Source organism: Cynocephalus volans, chromosome 8, assembly GCF_027409185.1.
Source record: "Cynocephalus volans isolate mCynVol1 chromosome 8, mCynVol1.pri, whole genome shotgun sequence".
In the NCBI taxonomy this organism is placed as follows: domain Eukaryota; kingdom Metazoa; phylum Chordata; class Mammalia; order Dermoptera; family Cynocephalidae; genus Cynocephalus; species Cynocephalus volans.
This window is the reverse complement of record NC_084467.1, coordinates 125,067,565-125,093,228: the sequence shown is the minus strand read 5'-3', so window position 1 is coordinate 125,093,228 and position 25,664 is coordinate 125,067,565. Positions and strand designations below refer to the sequence as shown.

General features: G+C 33.7%; 1 protein-coding gene and 1 non-coding gene across 7 annotated transcripts in view; one reads left to right on the top strand and one right to left on the bottom strand.

Moving 5' to 3' along the window:
• DCAF6 (DDB1 and CUL4 associated factor 6) overlaps positions 1–25,664 on the bottom strand; it is a 121,059-nt gene that overhangs the window by 56,578 nt on the left and 38,817 nt on the right. For 4 of the 6 annotated variants that reach the window (XM_063104691.1, XM_063104692.1, XM_063104693.1 and 1 more), the window contains exons 7-10: positions 24,471–24,685; positions 17,715–17,808; positions 15,936–16,055; positions 15,111–15,371 (exon numbers count right to left, since the gene is read on the bottom strand). In XM_063104691.1, coding sequence (XP_062960761.1) covers positions 15,111–15,371; positions 15,936–16,055; positions 17,715–17,808; positions 24,471–24,685 — 690 coding nt within the window. Of the gene's footprint in view, positions 1–5,333; positions 5,505–15,110; positions 15,372–15,935; positions 16,056–17,714; positions 17,809–24,470; positions 24,686–25,664 lie in introns of all 6 variants that reach the window. The other 2 variants (XM_063104689.1, XM_063104690.1) reach the window with 1 other exon arrangement.
• On the top strand, positions 17,169–17,270 carry LOC134385320 (U6 spliceosomal RNA). Its single transcript, XR_010024312.1, has one exon. It is a non-coding gene; the product is annotated as a U6 spliceosomal RNA (small nuclear RNA).

Genomic DNA, 25,664 nt, shown 5'->3' with positions numbered 1-25,664 from the left:
AGTTGTTATTACTACTTGCCTATTTTTCAGATATGGTATTGAATAAAAAAATGATACATAGCTGTTCTGAAAAATATGGAACATATTACCATGTTTAAAGTTCTAAAAGACTCATCATTGTTTTGCTTAGGACTCTGTCATTCATGGTAGTTAAAGAATGCCTGCAGAACTAGGCCAATATCACATCTGATTTATGAACTACTTACAAACACTAAAAACATGGGTTTGAGAAGTGCTAATATGTGACTGTCATTATGGACACTGTGGGGGACTCTGATGTTGTATAGAGCCTGCTTGCACAGGATCGGGTAAGTGCTGATTTTTTCCAATATGGCTCAGTTTTGAAAAGCCCTTTTTCAAAAATAATCACCAATGTTTTAAACGTTTTCGGGGTATAAAAGTTACTTTTTTTTTTTTTCCAATTGGCAAAACCGTGCCATAAAGTGAAAAAACAGTTCCTACCTGACCCTCTCTAGGCTGGCTCCATGCTCCAGTGGGGTTCTGTGGTGGTTGGGCCAGTACCAGCAGACTCCACAGGGTGCTGTCACTCTGAGCAGGAGCCAGCAACCCATGACTTCAGGGGACCTGAAATGGAAAAAAAGAGTTGGGCTTAAAAATCAGCCATATGCTGAATGCCTCTGCCATAGCTGTTTAGGGCATTCATGTGATAAACATACATACAGCTCATTCAAAACCCTGAATGCTATCAACCTTAAGTGGCCTTGATATGAAGACATTTTGAAGTAGTAAACAAAAGATACTATAATTAATATAGTACATTATTATGTGTACTACTCTCCTTAGGAGTATAAAAACTTTATATATGTAGCATTGTCTAAACCATCCTTATGCCATCTCTGTAAATTATGGCAGGTCACACTATCTAAATAAATCAATAACTGGGAAACTGAGGCATTAAAGCAGCCAAATGACCTGCCCAAGGTCATCTGCTCATGGGGCCAGGGACAAGAATTCAGCCAGTCTAATACCCAGGCACTGATGTGATGAAGGCAAATTATCTCTTCATGAATTAAAAAAAAAAAAAAAATGACTAAAAGATTTCACTTACTATGAGTTATGGTATATTTCCTATAAGTCTAGAAATGAATTATGATGTATTTCCTAAATGAATTAGGGTGTATTTCTAAACAGTCTAGAAAAAAGGTACTTTTTAAAAACTAAAGTAAAAATATTTTAAAATGCTGTATTCTGATGCTGAAAAACTGTATTTTAAAAAATTAGTTCTGAAGAATTATCATTTACAGGGATCAAAAATTCTTTTAGAGCAGTGGTTTTTCAAACTGGGCTTTGGGGAGCAGAGGAGCCTTGGTGGTAGCAAGAGGAGCAAGCAGGTATCTCCCTTCATATTTAAATTACGACAGTGCTATTTTTACATATTTTACACATAAGACTCTGATGAAAGAGTGCACAGCTGGGGGGGGAATAAAAAGGAAAATAAAAAGGAAAATCACTGTTTAAACATCTCCTAACATCCATTTCATATAGCTCATTTTAATAACTTGAACCTGAAGGTGATATCATCTGGTGCCTTGGAATGATGTTTTAGTCTTCAATTACCAAGAAACACTGGCAACAGATAATATCACATCTGGGATTATCATTAAATACCATCAGGCTCCTTCCATTTGATCTCACTAAAAATATAGATTATTATTTGTACAAAGTGGTTTGTTTGATGGTTTGATCTCACTTTCCTACAGAAATTAGGTATTGTTGATTCATCTTACACTTAGCCTTTCACAAAAGATTCTCATTGAGTCCTATAGTTTGAAGAGACAATAAAACGTTTGCCAGACAATGTAATAATTCAGAAATTCTTCCTACACTTATTAAAATTTCAGTTTCAAATCACAGTAATGTCTCCTTTGGATACCTTACACCTAAAAAACTTAAATAGGTGAGAAGACAATAGAAATATAATTTATTGGCAGTATCATCACTTATTGATTTTAGATTCTAAAGATAGCAAGGTATAATGGAAAAAAATTTTATATATAAGAAATGCACATCCTTCTATTATTAACAAATTAAAACCTAGAATACTAATTTTGGTGCTTTCTGTACCAGTAGATAATAGTAATGTCTATCATAAAAGAATCAATGTCCCTAATACACATACACGAAATTGTATTTAATCATTAAGTATAAGATAAAGTTTTACTGTTATTCAATTAAAACTTATCCCCCTGAATTTCATAAATTTAATTTCTATTCTGTATTTTTATAATCTGTTCTGAAATGAAGAATTTTGTATTAGAACAACTCATTTTTCCTCACATCCAAAATTTACTCAATGAACAAAATATATAGATTAGTTGTCCCTTATAACTAATTCACAACACATTATTAACTGTTCCTAATACTTGTAATTACCAAATAGTGTTCCTGTGACATGTGAGAACAGAATAAAAGTAGCACTAGCAAATGAATCCATGGCATGTTACATACTAGATTTATTAGGGCCTCATATGAATGCTGTGTTAAAAACACATGATATAGATGAAGTACTTCACCTTGTAGGTAAAGGGAGCAACATACATTGAGTGACAGCACTAAGGGCTTCTAATATTGGTCCATGTGGATAGCGTTGGGGACCCAAGAATGTTGTCTGATAACAAAGAAAAGATAACATGTTTCTCAACTTCAAAACTCGGAAGGTGTCTACTCAACTTTACCTTTTTATAGATGATCACAAATAAACTGGTTACCAAACTAGATACTATTTAATAAGAATGACACAGAGTTGGGAAGACAGCATCTTATTTCACAGAGCCCATAAAAAAGTACCTTAAAAAGATCATGGAAAGAAAGACTAGTATTATCTTTTATTTCTATTTTTAACATTTACTTGTACATATTTGTGGGGTACAGTGTGCTGTTTCAGTACATGCATATAGTGAACAATGATTCACTTAGGGTAGATAACAGTTTTGTACTTGTTAGTCCACCACTTCTCCTCACAGCCCACTCTCCTTCCCTTCCTGGCCTCTGGTAACCATTATTCTACTCTCTACTTCTATGAGAACCACTTTTTTTTTCAGATTTCACAATGAGTGAGATCACATGGTATTTTTCTTTCTATGCCTGACTTACTTCACTTAACATGATGATTTTCAGTTCCATCCATGTTGCTGTAAATAATAGGATATCATTTCTTTTTACAGCTGAATGGTATTCCATTGTGTGTATATACCACAGTTTATTAATCCACTCATCCATTGATGGGCATTTAGGTTGATTCCATCTTTTGGCCATTGTGAATAGCATTGCGATGAACATGGGAATGCAGATGTCTTTTTGATATATTGATTTCATTTCCTTTGGGTATATCCCTAGTAGTGAGATAGCTGGGTTGTAAGGTACATTTATTTTTAGTTCTCTGAGGAACCTCCATACTGTTTTCCACATGGCTGTCCCAATTTACACTACCACCAACAATGTAAGAGAGTTCCCTTACCTCTGAATCCTTGCGAGCTTTTGTTATTTTCTGTCTTGATAATAGCCACTCTAACTGGGGTAAGATGATATCTCATTGTGGTTTTAATTTGCATTTTCCTGACGATCAGTACTTTTGAGCATTTTTTCATGTGCTTTTTGGCCATTTGTATGTCTTCTTTTGAGAAATGTCTGTTCAGGTCCTTTCTCATTTTTTAATTGGGTTATTTGTTTTTCTGCTGTTGAGTTGTTTGAGTTTTATTTCTAATTTTCCATGAACTTTCTGAAGTACTCTCATATAATCCCCCTAAACCTTTCTGATTCTAAAAAGAACCTGCTTCAACTCAAATTGGTGAACTAGATATGAAAGGCTAGTGAGTCTTAAAATATTTTTCTAACATCCAAACTGCACACTTATTTCCTGCTAATATAGACAGTTTTGCTTTATACTCAAATTTACTTTTTAATACTTGGTTTTTACCTATGAAATTTCGGTATTTTAAAAATATTTGTATGTGTAGGGACAAATTATTTTCCTTTTTACTAGTTTTTATGTTTCATGATTTTTTTTTTGTTACGTTCAAAATACTTTGCTTAGGTTTTATATACAGCACAAAATCACAGCAAAACGTTTTATAATTAAATGTCATCATTGTAATCTGATCAAACTTTCTTGTTAATTTTCAGTATAGGAAAAAATTTCCTTAGAGAAAAAAGAGAGACATCTTTGTCTGCCTGATATTCCCTCTATTAGTAACACTGAATTAAAATCAAGTCTATGTTTTGTCCCAAATATCATATCTTTATTACAATGGTTTTAACTTATTTTATTTTATCACAGTATTATACAATGTGCTTTCATTACCCTAGCACTTACTGGAACAGATATTTATAAAGTGAAGGTAGTGCAGTTTTACCAATATACAAATTAATTCCAAGTAATTAACAACCACACTCACTACTCTTTAGGGTGGCAGAACAAAGTATATCAAGCCAAGTATTATAAACTCATTAGTATGAGAACTGAGACATTCTCATTTTTAAATAAAGATTTATAGCACCTACTATAATACCTATACCATAGGATTTAAGGTACCTATTATCCATCTTGAAAGAACTAACTGACAAATTATTTTGTGCTGTATATAATTAATTCTTTCAACAAATTAATATTGAGCATTATGAGCTTTCTGGTCATTAAAATAACTGGGCCATTAAAATACTCAATGAAAAAGACAGTGGCACAAATTATTACTGTTTTATCATAATTTTATAGCATAAGAACAGGAACATGAGACTGAAGTACTTTTGCTGCCCTACATATTAGAAAGTTGATTATGTATAGAAGGAATAACTCAGCAAATACTGGAACAATTGAAATAATAATAAAAGGGAATGACTGAGTCAGCATGCTAGTATGGCCAAACAATACTATAATTTTAAAATCTAGCATTACTCGGCTTATATGGAAATATAAGTTGACTTTCAAAGCAAAAAAAAGAGCTAGAAGCCATAAACATAAATTTATTTTGGCATATAGAAAATTTCAACCAAAATATCAACACAGACTCTACATCACTAGATAATTATTAGAAAGTAGTTCATCAGCTATTAAAGTAACAAATATTTGCCTCTCTCCAAATATAATTAGAAATAAAATAATGGGTTATTTTATGTTTATATTTCAGGCAAATGCTGCAGCCAATATGTCTCTCTAGCACGTGATGTTGAATACCACCACGTGCAAGGAAGGGAGGGGATAAGCTGCAAGCGCATTAGCTCTCTTTTTGAATGGGAAAAGGGAAGCATCTTATTACACACTAGCAGTATTAAAAAACAACTCTACCAGCTGCTTAAGGACACTTGACATTAATGACCTGAAGCATGAGGGTCCTGTGAAGAGCCCTCATGAGAAGACTGATCAGAAGTGGAAGGCTGTTGTTGGGTTTGTGCAGCTAGCTCTTGCTGCCTCTGCTGCTCGGCCTTCTTAAGCCTCAGTTGCTGCAGGCGCTTACGGAGCAAAGCTATCTCAGGCCCCCTTAAAAATTCTGACACAAATAGGAAAGAAAGTTGAAAAGATAGTAATAACATAAAAACAATAAGAATTTGATTATACATTAAGAGACAAAGGATATAAATAAAACATGTCTCACAAAAGAATACTGAAAACAAATTACTGATAAAAAAGAAATTACTGGTCATTAAATTATGAGACAAACTATATACAAACACCCAACTACTTCTCTTTTACTATGATGAATTAGAGACATATTTATCTAAGAATATTTAGGTAATTAAACAGAATGGAAATAAAGAACTCCATAAGCAAAAGATTTTTAAATGAACATTTCTATCCTCACTAATTTTATCTCAAACAAATACTAGGAAAAAACCAAAAATCGAAAAATACCAGTTAAATCATCTAATCTACAGACAAAAATTTAAGTTTTTTCACTAATTTCAATCAATAATTAAATTAAATAATGAAAATTCCTAAATTCTCTAGGAATTTACTAGAAAAGAGCTCTTTAAAAAGTAAAAGTTACATATTCTTCAGCTAAATGTTTCTTTTTATGTTAGAACTATTATTTACTTTTTCTTTTTTTTTGAGTTCAAAAAGATTTACACAACCATTAATAATTTCTTAACCTTTATTGAAGAAGTGGTCACAGATAAAAAGTAGAAAAATAACTGAAAATTCTGTAAAGAGATATTTTATTCAGTGCCTACTATCTATGAGGCATTGTTTTCGGCTCCGGGATAAATAAAATATTAAACAAAATGTTCCCTACTCCTATGGAGTTTGTGTTCTGAGGGAAAAACAAACGTGAACACACATACATAGCATATATACGCGTTTGTATGTGTCATGTGGGGATAATGGCTATGAATTAAACTGGTAGGGTAAGGTAAGGGGTATAGAGACAGTAAGGGAGGGGCTGTTGTTTTCCATATGGTCATTAGGGAAAGCTTCTTGTAAGGTGCCATTTGAAAAAAGACCTCAAGGACATGAAGGCATAAACCACATGGATATCCAGAGGAAGAACGTTCCAGGTGGATGGAAGAGCAAGTGCAAATGCTCAGGAGGTAGTGTATCGGGATGTGAGATGTATTTTAAAGACAGCAAAATTTGCTGAGAGTTTGGATATAGAGGGATCCCAAAGTTTTTGGTCTAAGTTACAGGAAAAATAGAGTTGCTATTTATTGCAACTGGGAAGAATGAAAGAGGAACAAGCAATATTGGGGGGAATAAAAGAACTAATAGACATCCAAGTGGAGAAATTAAGTAGGGACTGAATATAAGAATCTAGGATTCAGAGGAGATATAGGATGACACTGGTGATGTTCTGTTAAGCCCCCTTGAGAATAAGTGATGACAGAGAAGAGGTCTAAGAACTGAACTCTGGGGCACTCCAATGTTTAAAAGGAGGAGGACCTCTAAAAAGAGTAAGAAGGAAAAGCCAGACAGGAGTGAGAGAACTGAGTGAACAGAGTTCTGTAGGATAAGTGATGAAAGTGTGTCACAAAGGATGGAATAAGCAGTGTCAAGTGCTGATGACATACTGAAAAGGACGCTGACTGAGATCCAACCACTGAATTTTGCACCATGGAAGTTAATAATGACCTGTTTCAGTGAAATAAACAGGTCAAAACCTGACTGTGGATGGTTCAAGAGAAAGGGTAGGTAATAAAATAAAGACACAAAGCATATACAGCCATGTATCGCTTAACCATGGGGACAGGCTCTGAGAAATGCATCATTACACGATTCTGTTCATTGTGTGAACATCACAGAGTGCACTTACAGAAACTTATACGGTACAGCCTACTACACACCTAGGCTATATAGTATAGCCATTACAATCTTGTGGGACAACCATTGTACATTCAGTTTGTCACTGAATGAAACATCATTATGTGGCACGTGACTGTATGCTCTTTGCAGAAGTCTTGCTCTAAGTAGGGAACAGAAAAATTGGATGATTTTTGGTAGGGGAACAGAGTCAAAGGAGATGTGTGTTTTAGTTTGGGAGATAATACACATTTGCATTCTGATGGAGAATGCTTAATTTGGGGGAAGGGAAAAAGTTGATGCATGAAAAGTGGGCAACTGCAGAAACAATGTCCTTGGGAGGAGTTTCAGTGGATAAGAGAAGGAACTGGTTTTGAATAGGTGCATTAAAATTTCACAACTGTAAACAAAGGCGGGGGTGTGGGCAGAGAATATTGGTAGAGAAGTTAATAGTTGTAGATTTGGTTGTGGGAGCATGTGACAGTAGCAACAAATTACATAAACTACTAAATAAGTTTCAGCCTCTTATACATAGATTATAAGGGTGCAAAATTTGGTTTATTATTTCAGGAATTAATCATGCCAGAGATACTACAATCTCTTGTTATCATGGCCTCTGTTAATAAAGAATTTTATTCAATTAGCCAATTGGTAGCTAAGATTTAATAAACAATTCAAGTATCATCACAGTCCCTCATAATTAGTTTTCAAGAAAATTCTCCAGTACCAACTACGATAGTATTCATTGACAAATAAATGGTCATGTTCAATGGCACAGTGCATCCTTCTTAGGTATGTACAGATACCTTATTTACAGTCTGAGTAATAGTAATGCTTTTAGCAATATAAAATAAAGCATTAGTATACAGCCATAAGTTTGTCATTTTAGACTTCAAAAGAAATCTATATAGAAAGAATACATATAGGTAAAATTTTGCTTAAAAAAAAAAAGAAAAATCACAAAAACTCAATTTCATTGGAGTTTCAAACCCTCTCTCTTGAGCTGCCAAATGTTTTATGAGGATTTAAGTCTCCATCCTAGAACCACCTCCATTTATTTTATGTAGCAAATAAATAGCAGGCTCTAGATGCATGTGGTGATGCTCTATAATTTGGAAAATCAAGATTTAGTTATGATAACCTTAATAACTACTTATTCAATGTTTCCAGTTCTTTTCAAAGAAGAATTTGTCTACTTTTACAGCTGGTTGTATGGTGGCTTTTCCCCTTATGTTAAAAAAAAAAATATTGAGGCTAAGAAAATAAGTCACCACTTAACTAGGAAAGAAAAGTATTAAATTAAAAATTCCAACCAAACATACCATATTAAACAAACAGTTTGGCTAGCAGCTTGAAATATTAAAGTAAAGATACATATACATTACATCCTTTTAAAAACATACCCATATAATTCATAAATGTGGATAAATGCTTGGAGACTTAGTTTTCGTTAACATAAGCCAATTGAAAACGAATACAAAGAATATCTTGGTTTGAATTTTAAAAACAGCAACAAAAAACTGAACAAGGTATCTGGAACTGCTACCGGAAATCTGTACTCTCATTTCCTAAAACGACTAACTCTATTCTTTTCTTCTGAAAGACTCTAGGCTATTCTCCCTAATGGCTTAATTCTAGGTCCACTTGGTTCTAACTTCACATCCTGCCTCTACAATACACAGGGTCTTCTGTCCTGGGCTCTGAATTATTTTTATATCTAATTCAGCGGTACTTTATCTGCCTGCTATCAATCTGTCTTCTAGTCCCAACTTGCTTCTTGTCCTGGTGATCCTTGTGCATTTTTTCTTCTTGGATTGGTCACTCCTTCACTGACTTTCAAGTTTCTCTGTTTTCTTATTTAGTTTCCCCAAAGTGCCATCAACTTAATATCTCCACTTTTTTCTAACCTATAAATGGCCTATACCTAGTCTGACTAATCACTAACCCCATTTAAGAAAACTGTAATGTAGATATTTGGGCTTTGACAAGTTTGCTTTGATATGCTGTACAACAGAGTTCTTACTTCCCCAGCAATTTTTCTCAACTTAACTATAATGATTCTGCATAGGCCTGAATAAATTTGTAATTTGAGTGACACAATTATTTGTAAATAAGTAGGAATCCACACATAGACCATATCATGTATTATCTTTAAAAACTAAATACTCATGGTCTGAGTGGTCTATTTAATTGGAAACATAGGGATCCTTTAAGTGACTCGCTTCTCAAGGTGAGCCCCCAAAACTCAATTTTAGATTGGACGGGGATATCAGTACATTTAAAGTTACCTCATTCTCTAATCATATTCTTTACATAGGTTAAAATAAAACCAAAGGAAAAAATTAAACTGTAACACTGGAAAGACTGCCTCATTTACTACTCTCTCATTATAAGAAGATTGTTAACATGGGAAAAATTTACAAATAATGCACTAAACGAAACATTTTCAGGCTTAGTTTAAGAAATAACTAAAAGAAAGATCTGACAGGCCTTACTAAGAAAAGAAGAAAATATTTTATAGTTACTTTGAAATACTTTTTGTTAATAAAATTATGAAGATTTCATTTTAACCTATGCAGTTTCAGCTTATAGTCATATCTTTCTGATTTTTAAATATATAATTTTATACCCACATTTTAAAAAGCACAGTCTTTTGTTACATGCTCAAGAAAAAAAATGTATAAGAATCAAAATGTCTAATGAAATTCTGAGCTATATACATAAAATATGATTTAAATGATCTGACACAAGAATTAAAGTAAAATTTGAGAATACAAAGGGTGAAGAAGAAAAAAAAAGACCTATCAGCTAATTTCAAATTCCAATTTGAGTATATTCATCTTTCTAATCCAGTGACATAACCTGAAGCCAACTTTGTGGCCCCCTCTAGATATACTCTTCTTCAGGTCATGCCTTTTGTATATTCACCTGACTTGTGGCTTCATTTTATTTTATTTTCTCCTATTCATATTTCTGTTTATCCTGATCTACTGATTTACATATATAACCATGTGACTTTAAAAAAGTATTTCTGTTAAGTTACCTTAAAATTTTTTTTGAACAAGATAAGAAAAATTATCTACTCAGTCTTATGTGGTCTAGACAGCCAAGGGCGAACAACAGATCCAAAATGATGAATGACTGGATATCTAATCACAGCATCTACTAGGTGTCATCAAACTTTGGGAGCCTACTGGAAACACACAGAATTAATGAAGTAGGGCTGCAACTACAAGGGTATTTCAAAAGGTTTGTGGAAAAATAGAGTTAAAAGATAATATGAATCTTTCCATGAACTTTTTGAAGTACCCTCACGTAATATAAAGAATAAAAATATAGCTAAATATACCCTACTTATCCTACACCAGCTTAAAGATAACTAAACGTCTCATAATTCTTATTGTATATGTAGAAAGTGACTATTGTTGGGGAAAAAAGATGCTTACTCAGAGACAAGATAGACAACATCCTTGTTTTCATGACAGCATATTCTAAGAAATTATAAAAAAATCAATCAAAAATGAAAAAAATGTAAAAATTTATAAGTGCTTTTCAGAAAATAAGCAGGGTTATATAAGAGAGTAACATGTTAGGAAGAGTAGAAAGAAAGAGGACTCTACCTGAAGTGGGTCTTTTTTTTTTTTTTTTTTTTTTAAAAAGATGACCGGTAAGGGGATCTCAACCCTTGGCTTGGTGTTGTCAGCACCACGCTCAGCCAGTGAGCGAACCAGCCATCCCTATATAGGATCCGAACCCGTGGCCTTGGTGTTATCAGCACCGCACTCTACCGAGTGAGCCACGGGCCGGCCTCTGAGGTGGGTCTTTTATAATTGAGATGGTTTTTGGCTTTGAGCTGAGATCCAAGGAAAAATGAGTTGGCCATGTGGAAAAATGGGGAAAGAGCTTCCCAGATACAGAGAACAGTCTCAGATGAAGAAAGAAAGAAAGAGAGACAAAGGAAGGAAGGAGGGAGGCAGGGAGGGAGGGAGGGAGGGAAGGAGGGAGCGAGGGAGGGAGGAAGGAAGGAAGGAAAGAAAGAAAAAGACAGACAGAAGGACAGACAAAAGGACAGAGAGAAAGAAAGAAAAAAAGAAAGAAGCAGAAGCGAATTTGGCACATTAAAGGAATTGAAAGGAAATGTGTACATCTAAAGTGTAATGATCATCAGGGACTGAGAAAGTGGAATTAGATGAGGCTAGAGAGGTAGGCAAGGGTCAGGCCATGTAGCTTCTTACAGGTCCATGGTAAGGAGTTTGATTTTTTTTCCTTCTGTAGTTGTATTTCTAAATGCAATTAGAAGCCTCTGAGGGGTTCTAACTGGCAAAGTTAGATAATCAGATTTAGCATTTTAAAATACTCATTCTAGCTGCTGCACAGAGAATAAATTACAAAGGAGTAAGAGTAGAAGCAGGAAGATCAATTGGGAGACAAAAAATATAGTGAGATGGAAAGAAGATATATTTTGGATAGAGAACCAACAGAACTTGCTGATGAATTGGGTGTGGGACATAAGGGGAAAGGAAGAATCAAGAATAACTCACAGGTTATTAAAATTAGCAAATGGGCAGGTAGTATTACAATTTACTAAGCCATAAATGGACCATGAACAGATTAGAGAACAGAAAGGGTAGGAGGCTGAATTAAGTTTTAGTTTGGATGTGTTAAATTTAAGAGGTCCAAAGATAAACAAAAGAAGTGTCAAAATAGCAGTTGGACACAGAGTTCTGGAACTCAGGGTATAAAATCAGATTGTTGATATACCTATCAGAGTCAGCAATATAGAGGAGATACTAAAAACTATGGGGAACTAATACAATCACCCAGGGATACAGTGTATGCAAACTATAATATTCAATAGCAGACAAGAAACATGAACAATGTTTGCTACAAAACCAGTCAGAATTGATAATAAGAGTAAACAGGCAAAAGTAATGTCATAGATACCAGGAAAGGGAAGAGTTTCAAGAAAGAAGTTACAAGACTACGTTAAATGCAACTGGGTTAAAAAATCTAGTAAGATACTAAGAAATATCCTCTAAATTTGGCAGGATGGAGGTCACTAATGACTTTGATAAAAAGTTTCAGGGGGTAAAGGGGTTGAAAAGCAGATTGGGGTTGGTTGATAAATAAAAATGGAATATGATAAGAAAATGGAGATAATACATGTGAGCAATTATTTTGAGAACTCTGATTATAAAAGGAGCAGAGAAATAGGGCAGTAGCTGGAGAGGAATGTGAGATAATTAAGAGAGAATTTTTAAGAAATGAAATATTAAGAGCCTGTTTGAGGCAGAAAGGAACAATTTCAGCAGAAAAGGCAATGATAATGATGCAGGAGAAGGAGCGAAGTCTTTGAGAATCTGGAAAGGGATGGGAATGGCACTGGTTAACTTTTGGTAGGAGCAGACATGTTTCTTCCAAAATGTGTTTCTGCCTCTAGCACAATGTGAATACAGATAAGATTCAATAGTAGGAAAATGAGTGCTTTCCTTTTCACTATGAATGAGGGTTAGCAGCTGGGGGTGGGGCAAGGGTGAGGGAGAGCGTTAAACATTTGAGAGACATGAAGGTATAAAACAAACATTTTGTATGGTTGGAGAGCAACAGTGTTAAAAGACAAATTACTCCCACACAGTGCTGAGCACACTGAAATCTGCAGTCATGACTTTCTTCACTAACATTCAGTGATTCAGTTGTAGACCAAGAAAAGGCAGACAATTAGGTTCAACCAGAGATGGAGTTTTGCCTGGCAAATTTTCACATTCCCATTGTCCCTTTCCTTCACTCCAGTAAAAATGACAGAGGAAATGCAAGGGATATGAAGGAAAGGCATAAACATTTACATAAAAAGGTATCCACAGCAGGCAAGTATAGACAGAAGCATACTTTTTCATTTTCTCTATCTCTACTCAAGGCAATAATAGAAATCATGGCTCTAATCTGACACTCCCACCTGCTACATTTACGCAATGGACAATTCCCAATATCCACAAAACTATCTGGACTTAGATGGGCTATAGCAAGTGGAAAAGAGACGGGAAAAAACAAAAATAAAACAAAACAAAAATCATTAAGCCCTTAGTGTTGAAATGTTGGAATATATAATAATAAAAGGGCTATTATCAAAACAATTACAGACATAACCTCTAGACATTACATCTAACACAAAATCATTTTCCTCAAAAGTGATACTGTCTTGGTAATATGAAAGTATTCCAATTATCCATAATTTAGTCGACCAAAATTCTCTCAGTAATCTCCCAGTTAAAAATAGTTCCTTATTTCCTTTGAAAAAGGTACTAAGTAATGTTCAAATAATAATCACATGATCATCACAAAAATTTTTTTTCTATTTCAATTGTGGTATTTAATACCGACATTAAAAAGGAATCTAGCCTAAATTTAAAATATAGTATTAAAATGCATTAAATTTTTAAAAAGAAGCTCCAAATACTTTATTCACAAATGTGTTTAAGAAACAATAGGAATTAGTTAAGTTCAGTGGAACTTGAACATAAGCTAGAGAGTCTAAGTTTTCCTGATAACTTATAATTGATCAGAATTTTTAAGAATATTTCCAAGAATGCTATGACCTTAAAAATTCTTCCTTTTACCAATTTACCTGCTTTGAGAAACAAACTTTAACTGCTTCTGTCCCTCCTTCTCAAACCCTCCAAAACATTTTGCTTTCCCATAAGTTGAAATGTTGTGTCAATTAGAAGGTGGAAAACCTGGTTTTGTAGTTCAGCTTTAGCTTATTATTATGGATAAAATGCACACAGTGCTAACAGTTATGTAATTGACTCTGGCTTCCACTCCCATAGAAACTGAAAGTGAATTGCCAAAAATGGGATATACTGATAAAAGAGTGTTTAATTTAAAATACCCCATATTTGGTGATCTGGCATCAGTTTCCGGAGAAGCAAGTGACAGCTTGGCAGCTAAGCTGTTAGAAATTTTTAAAATGGGTTTTAGCTCAGGCCTGCCAGCTGTATGTCTAGTTACTAATATTTTTGATTCTGTATCAAATAAAATACTTCCTTAGAAGAACCTAAAGAAAAATATGAATAAACATATTATTGGTTATTATAACTATATCTATACAGTTAAAATGCAAAGTAAACTACGGACTAAAAAACTAGAAAAGTAAAGTAATTTTGCTGAAAATTACTATTATATGCTTATACATTCCATAGTTGGGGGGAAAAAGTTGAACACGAGGAGTAATAATATTGAGGGAAAAAACAGTATTTAACAGAATTTAGGATTTGATTTTTTTCACTAGCATCAAGTATCAAGAAGATAAAGATTTGGTAAAATAATTCCCTTTCATGAAAATATTTGAAAAATAATTCTTTTGGTAAATTGTATATATTGTCGGCAAGAAACCACATCAAATCTACCATACAGAATGTATTAAAAGTATTTCATGATTTGAGGAAAAATAATCAAGAATATAAATACAACAGAAATAATAAGAGCTTAATCTCACCATCCCTTTATACAGACATACAACCAAATAAATCTAGAAAGATATTTTGGTCTATAATGGTCTGTAAAATAATCTTTAACTCCAAGTACATTAAACTATGTCAAAACACTATCTGTTGGTACCTGTATTTTTTTAAATAAACTGTTTTATGTAAATTAAAGATTCCTGCTATTTGTTAAAATTCATGCAAGTTAGGCACACTTTAATTTTGTATTTAAGTTACATGTTCACAGTTTACATGTCATTTTGATCATTTATTCCAGCAAGAAGTTGATGTGATTTTGTATCTTTCAAAACAGCCTAAAAGAAGTCTCCATTATCAGAAATCATCAGATGAATCATAACCTACTTAAAGAGTAAAATCCTCACCAGACTGATGATGTGTACGGTGTCCAGATGCCTCACCAGACTGCCTTTGTTCAGTGTCTGGGGAAGATAGCAAAGAAGTAGAATGAGGGCTTTCTGTGGAAGATGATGTTGAAGGAACCTGAGCTGATAATGTAGAGGATGTAGAAGGCTGAAGAAATTGTTCAGCTGGAGTATCTACTTCCATTGCAGTTTCACCCACTTCCAAATCAGAACTTGATGGGACTGTAGGAAGAGCTGAAACATCTGACTGACTCGTTCCACCTTCAAAAAATACATTAATACAAATTCAACTTTAAATGCTTTCCAAAACCAACTACTCTAAAGAGATACATTCAGGAAACATACACACACACCTGCACTCAAGCATACATACACACACAAAAAAATGTAATTTCAAAATATGAATAACAACCATGGATGGTTTGGTCCATTTGACCAGATAGGCTAATCAAGAGCGATAAAAATCTATCTACTACACATTCTTGTTAAAACAATAAATCTTTCCAACTATATAAAATCTGTCTGTCTATAGAATTTTATATATTTCTATTCTTAGAGTACATTGAAGAGGGCTAAAAATGGGAAATCTCAGATTCTTCCTTTTTTTGTTGAGAAAAGCAAAAGACAGGTCTAGGTCTAGTGGAATCAGAAGGGACAAATTATATTTAATACCTTTTGTCCTCTACTGCTTCACACAATACAAGAACAACCTAGGGATAATTGTAGATATAAAACGTGGCATAATTTAGATGATATAAATAAAACTAGCTTCAATAAATAGTTTTTGCCAGCTTTCTGATGACTTTAATCAACAAGAAAAATTACCTCTGGGTCGAGATCTTCCTCGTCCTCTATTGCTTTGTGCAACTTCGCTTGCTTCTTCAAACCATCTTGATAACATATCAGACATTCTCTGCATCAACGACACATTGGGACTTTGCTCTCCTATTACAACATAGGTCTTGTCAGTGAATTTAACAATAAGTCATGATCTTTAATTAATGCAAAAACCTAGATTTGAAGGGCTTTAAAATGAAAGCAATTAAAAACCCATTTGCCTAAATAAACTATATTAATGTACATAAATCTATTAGCAACATCACACATTTTATAGCAATTGTTTATGTGAGTGACTCTCCATCTGTATGGTGACTTCCTTGAAAACGAGGCTTATATCTCCTCATCTTTGCCTACTGTTACGCATCTCCACACCTCCTACCCTTAGCCCAACCTACATCTTCAGCAGATCTTAGAATCTTCAGCTCTAAGAATTCCCAGCTAGGAAGGGCTAATGAATTCCAAGTTGAATCGATTAAAAGAAAGGTTTTCTCTCTCACTAAGTCGTTATCATCAAACATAGACACAAAATAGACATGTTTTTGCATGAATTTTTCTTAATTATTAAAATCATTTACTGTAAGCGAATTCCAGATACTTGAAACAAACTGAATCCAGAAATAATTTCGTTTCTTCCCTCATTCCTTTTCCTCCTTCAAATAAATGAATTGTTTTCTTAAGGTCATTTTCAAATTAAAAGTATGATGTCAAATTAAAAATGTCACAACTCCATTCTACAATTATATAATTTTAAATGAAAATCGCTTGTTTTTGCATTTTCTGTGAAATCAGAATTTATTTTACACTTTATTGTTTTTATATAATGTAGTTTTATACTTAAATATATATTGTAGAATAATACTAAGGATAATATACTGGGGAATATGCTTTTGATCATAAAAGAAGTTTCAGAAATCATTAGAATAAGATTTTGGCTACAGACCCATTTAATAAAATATACTCAGATTAATTCTATTTTAAAGTGTGCCATCTTAAAGCTCTTAAGGTAGTTTCTTATACTTATAAAAGGCACTTGATAGAAAAAAAACTTTTTCTTGTGCTATTATAAAACTCTTGGGTTAGAAATTTCATCTTCATTTCTCTTTATATCTAGTAGAAAGGCTAAAATAAATAAGTTTGATAATACCCAATATTCTCTCGGGCAATGAGCATTGTCATACTTTCAGTGGGAATATAAATTAGTGCATCCTTTTTGGAGAATAATTTGGTAACTATCAAAATTAAAATGGAACAATACAGAGAAGATTAGCATGGTCCCTGTACAAGCATGACATGCAAATTAGTGAAGTGTTTCATAGTTTTGGTTCTTCTATTCTGCAGCACTGTATGGTGACTATAGTTAATAATTTATTGTATAATTTCAAACAGCTAGAAGGGAGGACTTGGAATGTTTCCAACACAGACATGACAAATGTTTGAAATAAACATGTTAATTACCCTGTTTCGATCATTACACATTGTATACATGTATCCAAACATCACATTGTACCCCCTCAATTTGTACAATTATTATGTGTCAATTAAAATTTTTAAAAAATTTTTTAAATTAAAATATATTTATCCAGTGACTCAGCCATTCCACTTTTTAGGAATTTATTCTAAGATACATTTGCACAAATATACCAATATATATGCACAAGGATATTCATTACAGTGTCATTTATAAATAATAAAACCATTGGAAATAAGTTAAAATACTAATTTTTAAATACCATACACAAAAAAAGCTGACGCAAGTATAGTTACCATCTCGTTCTCGCTCACTCTCAGGCCTTGCTCTGGGTCCAGTATCTGACCAATCACCGCGAAGTCTCAAACGCTTAACTGGAGGCTGTCGTAACTAAAACATAAGGATCAACAGATTCCATGTAAGTCTAAAAGAAAACACATTTGCTCTCAACTCTTATAGCATACTTTAAGTCTAACAGATTATCTCAAGTTCCCCATTTTCTTTACTGAGTATGCAAGTGAGACACTAGATCAAAATATGAAAGACACTGATATAAGCTAAATAAGTCTTTTGTAGCACTCATGATGATAAATATCCATTGAGGCTGACAGCCTATACTTTAATATCTTTAATCTAAGGAGTCTGAATGCAACTTTGAAATCATGTACATGTGATTTCTAATCCCACCTGTATCGCTTTCCGGCTGACAAGAGGAAGTTATTTAACCACATTGAGCCTTAGTTTTCTATTGTGATGGCAAATATAGTCTAGGTAAAGTACCTATATACCTACCAATGGAGGTTATCATTATTTCTACTTAGTACTGACAGTTTTCTCTCTAATCCTCCTCAGCAACTATTCCAACCCTTTATCATTTGCCTCTAGCTCTCTACTCCATCTTGCTGCCATCATCCTTGGCTAGTAACCTTCCTTCCTATTTCACAGAAAATAAAGCCACAGAGAAATGACATCAATTTTCTCAGCTGAATTCTACAAATTCATCTATAACTTCTTAACTCCTTCCAACCTTTCTCAAGGGACGTATCATTTATTCTGCTTAAGCCTAATCCCTCTATCTGTGTTTTTTACTTTATTCCTTTAACTCCTCAAGCACCTTGCTTCAACAATTAGTCTCTCTTTTCTGTACCTACACTTATCCCTTCTCTCCTGGTTCTTTCTCACAACAAACTAAAAGCTCTTATATTTAACAAACAAAACAATGCCTCAGTTTTATATTTCTCTCCAGGTATAGTCCTTTCTGTTCTTTCACTTCACTCTCAAGCTTCTTGAGAAAAGTCTGTATTCACTCTACCACTCCTCCCTCGATCCACTGCAGTTAATCTTTGCATTGATTTCATCCTCAACAAGTTTGTCAACAAATGATCAATTGCCAAGTTCACTGATCAATGACAAAAATGGTCACTAATATGATTGATAATCAATTGCCAAGTCAAACAGCACCTTTCAGAGCTTATGACATGTCTATGGCATCTGACATTCTACCACTTCCTTGAATTTTTACATTCTTAACATTTTTAATTAAAATATAATCCATACTATGATATTCTTCTTTTAAAGTATACAATTCATATTTTAAAGTATACAATTTAGTGGTGTATATTCATAAAGTTGTACAATCATCACTACTAACTAATTCCAGAACATCTTCATTATCCTAAAAAGAAACCCTATACCCATTTAGCAGTCACCCCTTACTTATTCCTCCACTCAGCTCCTGGCAAACATTAATCTACTTTCTATCTCTGTGGATATGTGGACATATGGACATTTCATATAAATGGAATCATATATTATGGGACCTTTTGTGTCTGGCTTCTTTCACTTAGCATAATGTTTTCAAGGTTTATTCACATTGTAGCATGGATCAGTACTTCATTTCTTTTTATGGCTGAATAATATTCCATTTTATGAACATACCACATTTTGTTTATCCATTGGTCACCTGATGGGTGCTGAGCTGTTTCCACTTATTGGCTATTATGACTAATGCTGTTATGAACACTCATGTACAAGTTTTTGTAAGGAAATATGTTTTCAATTCCTTTGGAAAGCTAGGGGAGAAATTTCTAAGTCATATGATAACTCTAAGTTTAATTTTTGAGGAATTGCTGAACTGTTTTCCAAAGCAGCTGAACCATTTTACATTCCCACCAACAAAATATATGAGGGTTCCAGTTTCTTCACATCCTCATCTACACTTGTTCTTGTCTTTTTTTTTTTAGCCATCCTAGCAGGTTTGAAGTGGTACCTCACTGTGGTTTTGATTTACACTTCCCTGATGACTAGTGATGTCGAGTATCTCCTTATGTACTTATTGGCCATTTATTTATCTTCTCTGGAGGAAAGTCTATTCAAGTCCTTTACCAACTTTTTAATTGGGATATTTGTCTTCTTATTGTTGAGTTGTAAATTTTCTTTATATATTCCGGATACTACACTATAATCAGATATATAATTTTTGTAAATATTTTCTCCCATTCTGTGGGTCACTCCTTCTATTTTTATTTATTTTTTAAAAATAACATTCATTGATTTTTTTTTTCCTTCTCACAATTTTTAGGTAGGTTTTGATAAAAACTTGGTAAACAGCTTAGTTGTAAATTTTCTGGTTTCTCCTGGAAACCATACTAAGCAACAAGGAGAATGGAAAAAAATCTCTACACCCTCAGTGAAGGAGACAAAAAAAAACCCCAAACTCTCACAGATTACATATTATGTGTAAGTATGGCTAAGAGTGATTGAAAATAGAAAAATCTACACAAGATATCACAAATGTGTGACAGGGAATAACCAGAACAGAAGAAGTCTAGTGTGGCAGCTGTCCAAAATCCCAAATTACCATTCCCAGAAAGAGAGGGCCTCACCCTTTATATAAGCTATATTTAAAATAACAAAATAGAACACTGCTCCATGGGTATGAGAGAGGGATATTTATATTATACAGACAAAGAACTGGTGTTACATCCTGTGATATTATGATTTATATGTTGGTTTTTGTCCTCGGTTTCTGGTTCATAATTCAAGTAACCTTTATCCTTTCATTATAATGTTGGAGCACTTTAGGCCTCACAAGCAGGCCTCAGGAAACCAAGTCTTTCTCTCTTAACTTTCTCCTGCCTTCCTTTCACCTGCCCTTTTTTCTCCCTAAGGCAGGATATACAAACTAGAATCCCTTTTCCCCAAGCCTGGTCGTAAAAACAAGCCTGTCATAAAGCCCTAATCTTTCTGTCTTAGAGATGGCCATAAAGAAATTCTCTGATCCACCTTGTCTGATTGTAGGCCATAAGATCCCATTCCAGCAGGGGCCCTGCCCCATGCCCGGACGAAGAAATACTACACAGAGAAGTCAAGAACCTGAGCAAACAGGCCTTGTTGGGTTTTTCTACCCAGTGTTAGTCCAATCACATTTGTTCATGGTTGTCCACATTTCAATCATGCCTATCCAATCAAGTCTCCATAAAAGACCCAAGAGGATAGGGTACGGGGAGCTTCTGGTCAGCTGAACTTATCCACGTGCTGAGAAGGTGGCATACCCCAACTCCAGGCAACAGAAGCTCCTCAATTCAGGACCCTTCCAGACCTCACCCTATGTATGTCTTGAACTGGCTTTTCTTTATATCCTTTAAAATATCCTTTGTAATAAACTGATAAACTTAAGTGTTACCCTGAGTTCTGGAACCACTCTAGCAAACTAATCAAACCCAGGAAGGGGACTGTAGGAACCCCAGTTTATAACTGGTTGCTCACAAGTTTCAGAGGCCTGGGCTTGCAAATGGCATCTGAAGTGGAGGCAGTCCTGGAGAATGAGCCCTCAACTGTGAAACTTGACACTATCTCCAGATAGGTAGTGTTGGAATTAAATTAGAGAGCACCCAGCCAGTATCTGTTTCAGAATTGCTTGGTGTGTGGGGAAAAAAACTCAGCATCTGGTCACAGAAGTCAGAAGTCTGTTTTCTGTGTTGGTTGCCGTGGTATGAGAGCAGAGGAAAACAGTTTGTGTTTTTTCCCTCCCATTTTACTTTGTGTGTGTTTTCCCACTCACATATAATCTCAGCAATTATTTCTAGAACAAGATCTTCAAATTAAAAACAATCGCTAGTTAGATTTTTCAATTATGTAAAATAACCTAGTCAAGAATACTTAAAATGGTATAGTATTCATTCACTCATTCACTCAGTAAACAAATATTTTTCTGAACATTTTTTATTTGTCGGGTACTATTCTGCATACTGGAAAGGAACAATGGACAAAACAAAAAAATCACCAATGTCACAGAATTTATGGTCTAGTGGAACAAACAATACATGAAATAAAAAAGTAAAATATACATAAAAAGTGGTAAGTATTATAGAAGAAAATAAAGTAGAAAGGAATAGGTAGTACCACAGAGTTAGAGGTTGCTATTTTAAATAGGGTGGTGAGGTAGAGCCTCACCAAGAAGGTGATGTGAGCAAAACCCTGAAATACACAAGTGAAAAAGAAATCCAGCTATCTGGGCAGGAGCATTTCAAGCAGAGCAAATGCAAAAGTTCTAATGTAGAGGCATGCTTATCCTGTGTGAGTAAGTAGGTAGATGTGACTAGAGCAAAGGAGAGAGCAGTAGAAGCAGTTATGAGCACCAGATACTATAAGGTCTTGAAGCCATTGTAAAGTCCTCAGCTTTGCTTTGAGTGAGAAGGAGAGACACTGGACTGCCCATAAGAGTAGCATCATTTGCTGTATGTTTCAAAGGATCACTTTGACTGCTATGTAGCTAAAAGACTGCAGCGGGTGAAAGCAGGAAGATTGGCTAGAAGCTACCAAAATAATCTAGCAGAGAGATGCTGATGCCTTGGATCAAGACAGTAGTTTAGTCAGGGTGGTAAATAGTAGTCAGATCTGGGATATATTTTTAGGAACAAGCTATGGGGACACAGAGAAAATGAGAGAATGGATTCAACAAAGAATCCATTGATAGGCAGATGGGAAAATGTCAAAAAGATGTTGGAAGGAAAGGAAAAGAGAAGAGAGACAATAAAAAGAAAAGAGGAATACAAAAATAAAGGAAAATGAAATGTATCCTCAAAATTGAATGAAGACAATAGAATACACCAAAGAAAGGAGGGAGAAAATAAAAGAGAAATTATTAGAGGACATAAAGAAATAAAAAGAGACCCCCCACAAACTGAGAAATATTATTCTAGAATATAATTTCTATATAGTATTTAAATGTTATTATTAAAAATATTTAAATATTTAAATATTTTCCATATTATAAAATATTATGAAACATAAGAAAAAAATCACATATTAAACTTTAATTCATGCTTTAAAACTCTGCTCAAGCTTTACTTATGTTCCCAATCAAAATCAATTATTCCTTCCTTTGTTCTACGTATACAGAATATAGTCCTTACATGTAATTTATTATTTTAAGTTTCACACATTTATTTATTTATTTATATCTCTACTTTCCCTAAACTATAAATTCCTTGAGTGAGGGGCCATGTATTTGTTTGGCCACCCTTTGATTTTCTGAAGTGTAGTATAGTACTTCATATATAGTAGGCACCCAAAAAATATTTGGTGAGTTGAGATGAGTTTGTCTGAAAACTACTGTTAAGGTTTTAATATAAAACACCAAAACACAGTGTTGGAATTAAAAGGGATTATTAATTTCTTCTATACACACCTCTGAACTGTTTGATTTATTTTTATAATTTTAGTCCATTTTGAGAATTATTTTTCTTAATTTAGTTAATTCCACGAAGAATACCAGGAAAAACACTTCTAGAAAAAAACCAACTGCTCATGACTCAGCCTTATTCACTGACTATATAAATATCTTTTGGCTAAGTACTCCATGATATCAAAGCTAGTTGACCCACTTAAAATGTCTGTGCACTTCCAACTCCTTCATTATGTAACAGTCATGAAGTTTGACTGCATCTTTCCTAGAGCAGATTTCATATTTTCAACCATACCAATAAACTCAAAAACAGCTTTCATTAGCCATCATACTCTTCTTCTTTGTCAATTTCCTAATTTATTTAAATACACGGCCATATTTAAAATCCCAAAATATATTTATAAAGTAATCCTGATTTTTTTCAAGTTTTATAGCCCTCTAAACCTGCAATTATAAAAAATCAATTTAGTCTTGCATCTCACAGGAATTATAACATCACTGTTGTTCTCTAGTAAACTTTAAAATGTACTATCATTAATAGGCATTGATTTAATACTAAAAAGTCACTGATAATTAATAAAAACCAATGGTTAATTTTAAAAGACACTTACAAGACAAAGTGTAGAATGAATAAACATAGGACATTATAAAATAAAAAACCCAAAGTGAAAAACATGCTGGGGAAAGAAGCTTAATAGGTTAAAGCAAACATTTTCCTATGGCTGTATACTGTCAAAGATACATTATTTCTACTTTTCCCTTTTTCTAAATAAAAAAATTGTTAACCATTTTATAGTCTCTTTGGTGAAAGTAATTGAATTGATTCACCTAATTTCAATATATATATACGTACTTTAACTTACCGTTTTCCCACTTTTAACATATTTTGTAAAATGTGCCTAGGGATAATATTATATGTCACAAGTCCATAATTGTGAACAAGAAGCACAATCGGGAGAGGAGGAAAATGCCATCCACATATGAATAGTAAATGGTAATAGGTAAAATCTCTTTCGCTACGTGGACATAAACATTTAGTCTCATCACATTTTCTATTTTAATTGCCTTTTCAGCAAGTGTTGGAACTGTTGATCTTTCTTACTGCTGCTTTGCATCTACAAAGTTAGAGAAACATCTTGCTATTAAATATTTTCCCTTTGAAAATAGTTTACAATATTTTTTTCTAGAGCCTTACCCTTAATTATTTATTAGCTCCTGTTCTTTCATGTGTGTTTCATGTCCTTGTTCCTTAAACTGTAAATTCCTTGAAAATTAACACTACCTTGTTTTGGGCCTTCAGGACCCAGAAGTCACTGAGTTGCTTTCTGAACTGAATCAAGAACATGGTTTTCAGTAAACCTACCTCTTCTCTTCTCTCTTCTGCAGAAGGAGTTTTAAGTTCTCGTGCTGTATCATCTTTTGGGTCAAAAAGATATATATAATCTGAAGAATAACTAACGAGAATCTCTTGACCATCTTCACTGTAACACAGAGATGTCACTCTGCAGGACTTATTATTAAGATGGGAAGGGATAAAACGAGCAACCATTCCAGTAGTCCCTCGACCTGCATAATTCCCTAAATAAGAAAAGAAGCTATTTAATAATAATAATGTTTTTACAGAAAAACATTTTTGAAACTCTTAACCTGAATTATGAGATATCTGACTTCATGGAGCAATATAAATCCAAGGTATCACATCCTATTTCTAGAAGTTCTTTCCTCAATAGTCAGATTTTATAACAAAACAAACAAAAAAATACAGTATAAAGATAACATCTACCAAAAAAATTCACAATAGTCTAGAATTCCAGATCACATGTTATGTTGAAATGAGTTATTTAATAAATTAAAATGATTTATGATTATAGTTACACCAAGTCATCTTTCAAAAATTTCCCCCGAATTATGATAATGTAATTTTTGAAATAGGAAAGCTGATATTTATTAGCATACTAGACAAACAGCATAATATTCTTTTAAGATGATTCATTCTTTTTTTTAAAAAGATTTCTGATTGTCATAAAATTTCCCTCTTTTATAGTAACAGAGTAAGAATACTATTCCAATTTTAATTAACTCTGGTAGTTTTCAAAACAAATATGACAGCGAGGAGTACAATCAGCTTTGGGCCCTGCATTCCCCGGAATGCTAAATTCTAAGAATTCCACGAAACTGTATAATCCTGTATACAAGGTATTGTCCAGCTCCAATGTCAATTGTGTCCCATCTGCTGAGAAACAATAATTAAGTCTATAATTTCATATTATATTACTACTGTTTCACTTAAATGTACATATCTAAACAGGACTCCTCAGTCACAATTCAAAGAAGATTCCATGTGGTATTCCCATTTCAATAACCTATGTCCATTTTTACCAACATTGTTGTATCTGCCCAAGTCCTCTTTTTAACAATATGAAATGTGAACCTATATATGCATATTCAATATTTGTGTTTATGTGTGTGTGCACGTGTGTGTGTGTAAGTAATCCTGGCCTTCCTTTACTGAGAAAATGCTAATGGAAGTTGGCTTTCAATTGGTTGTTTCAGAAGT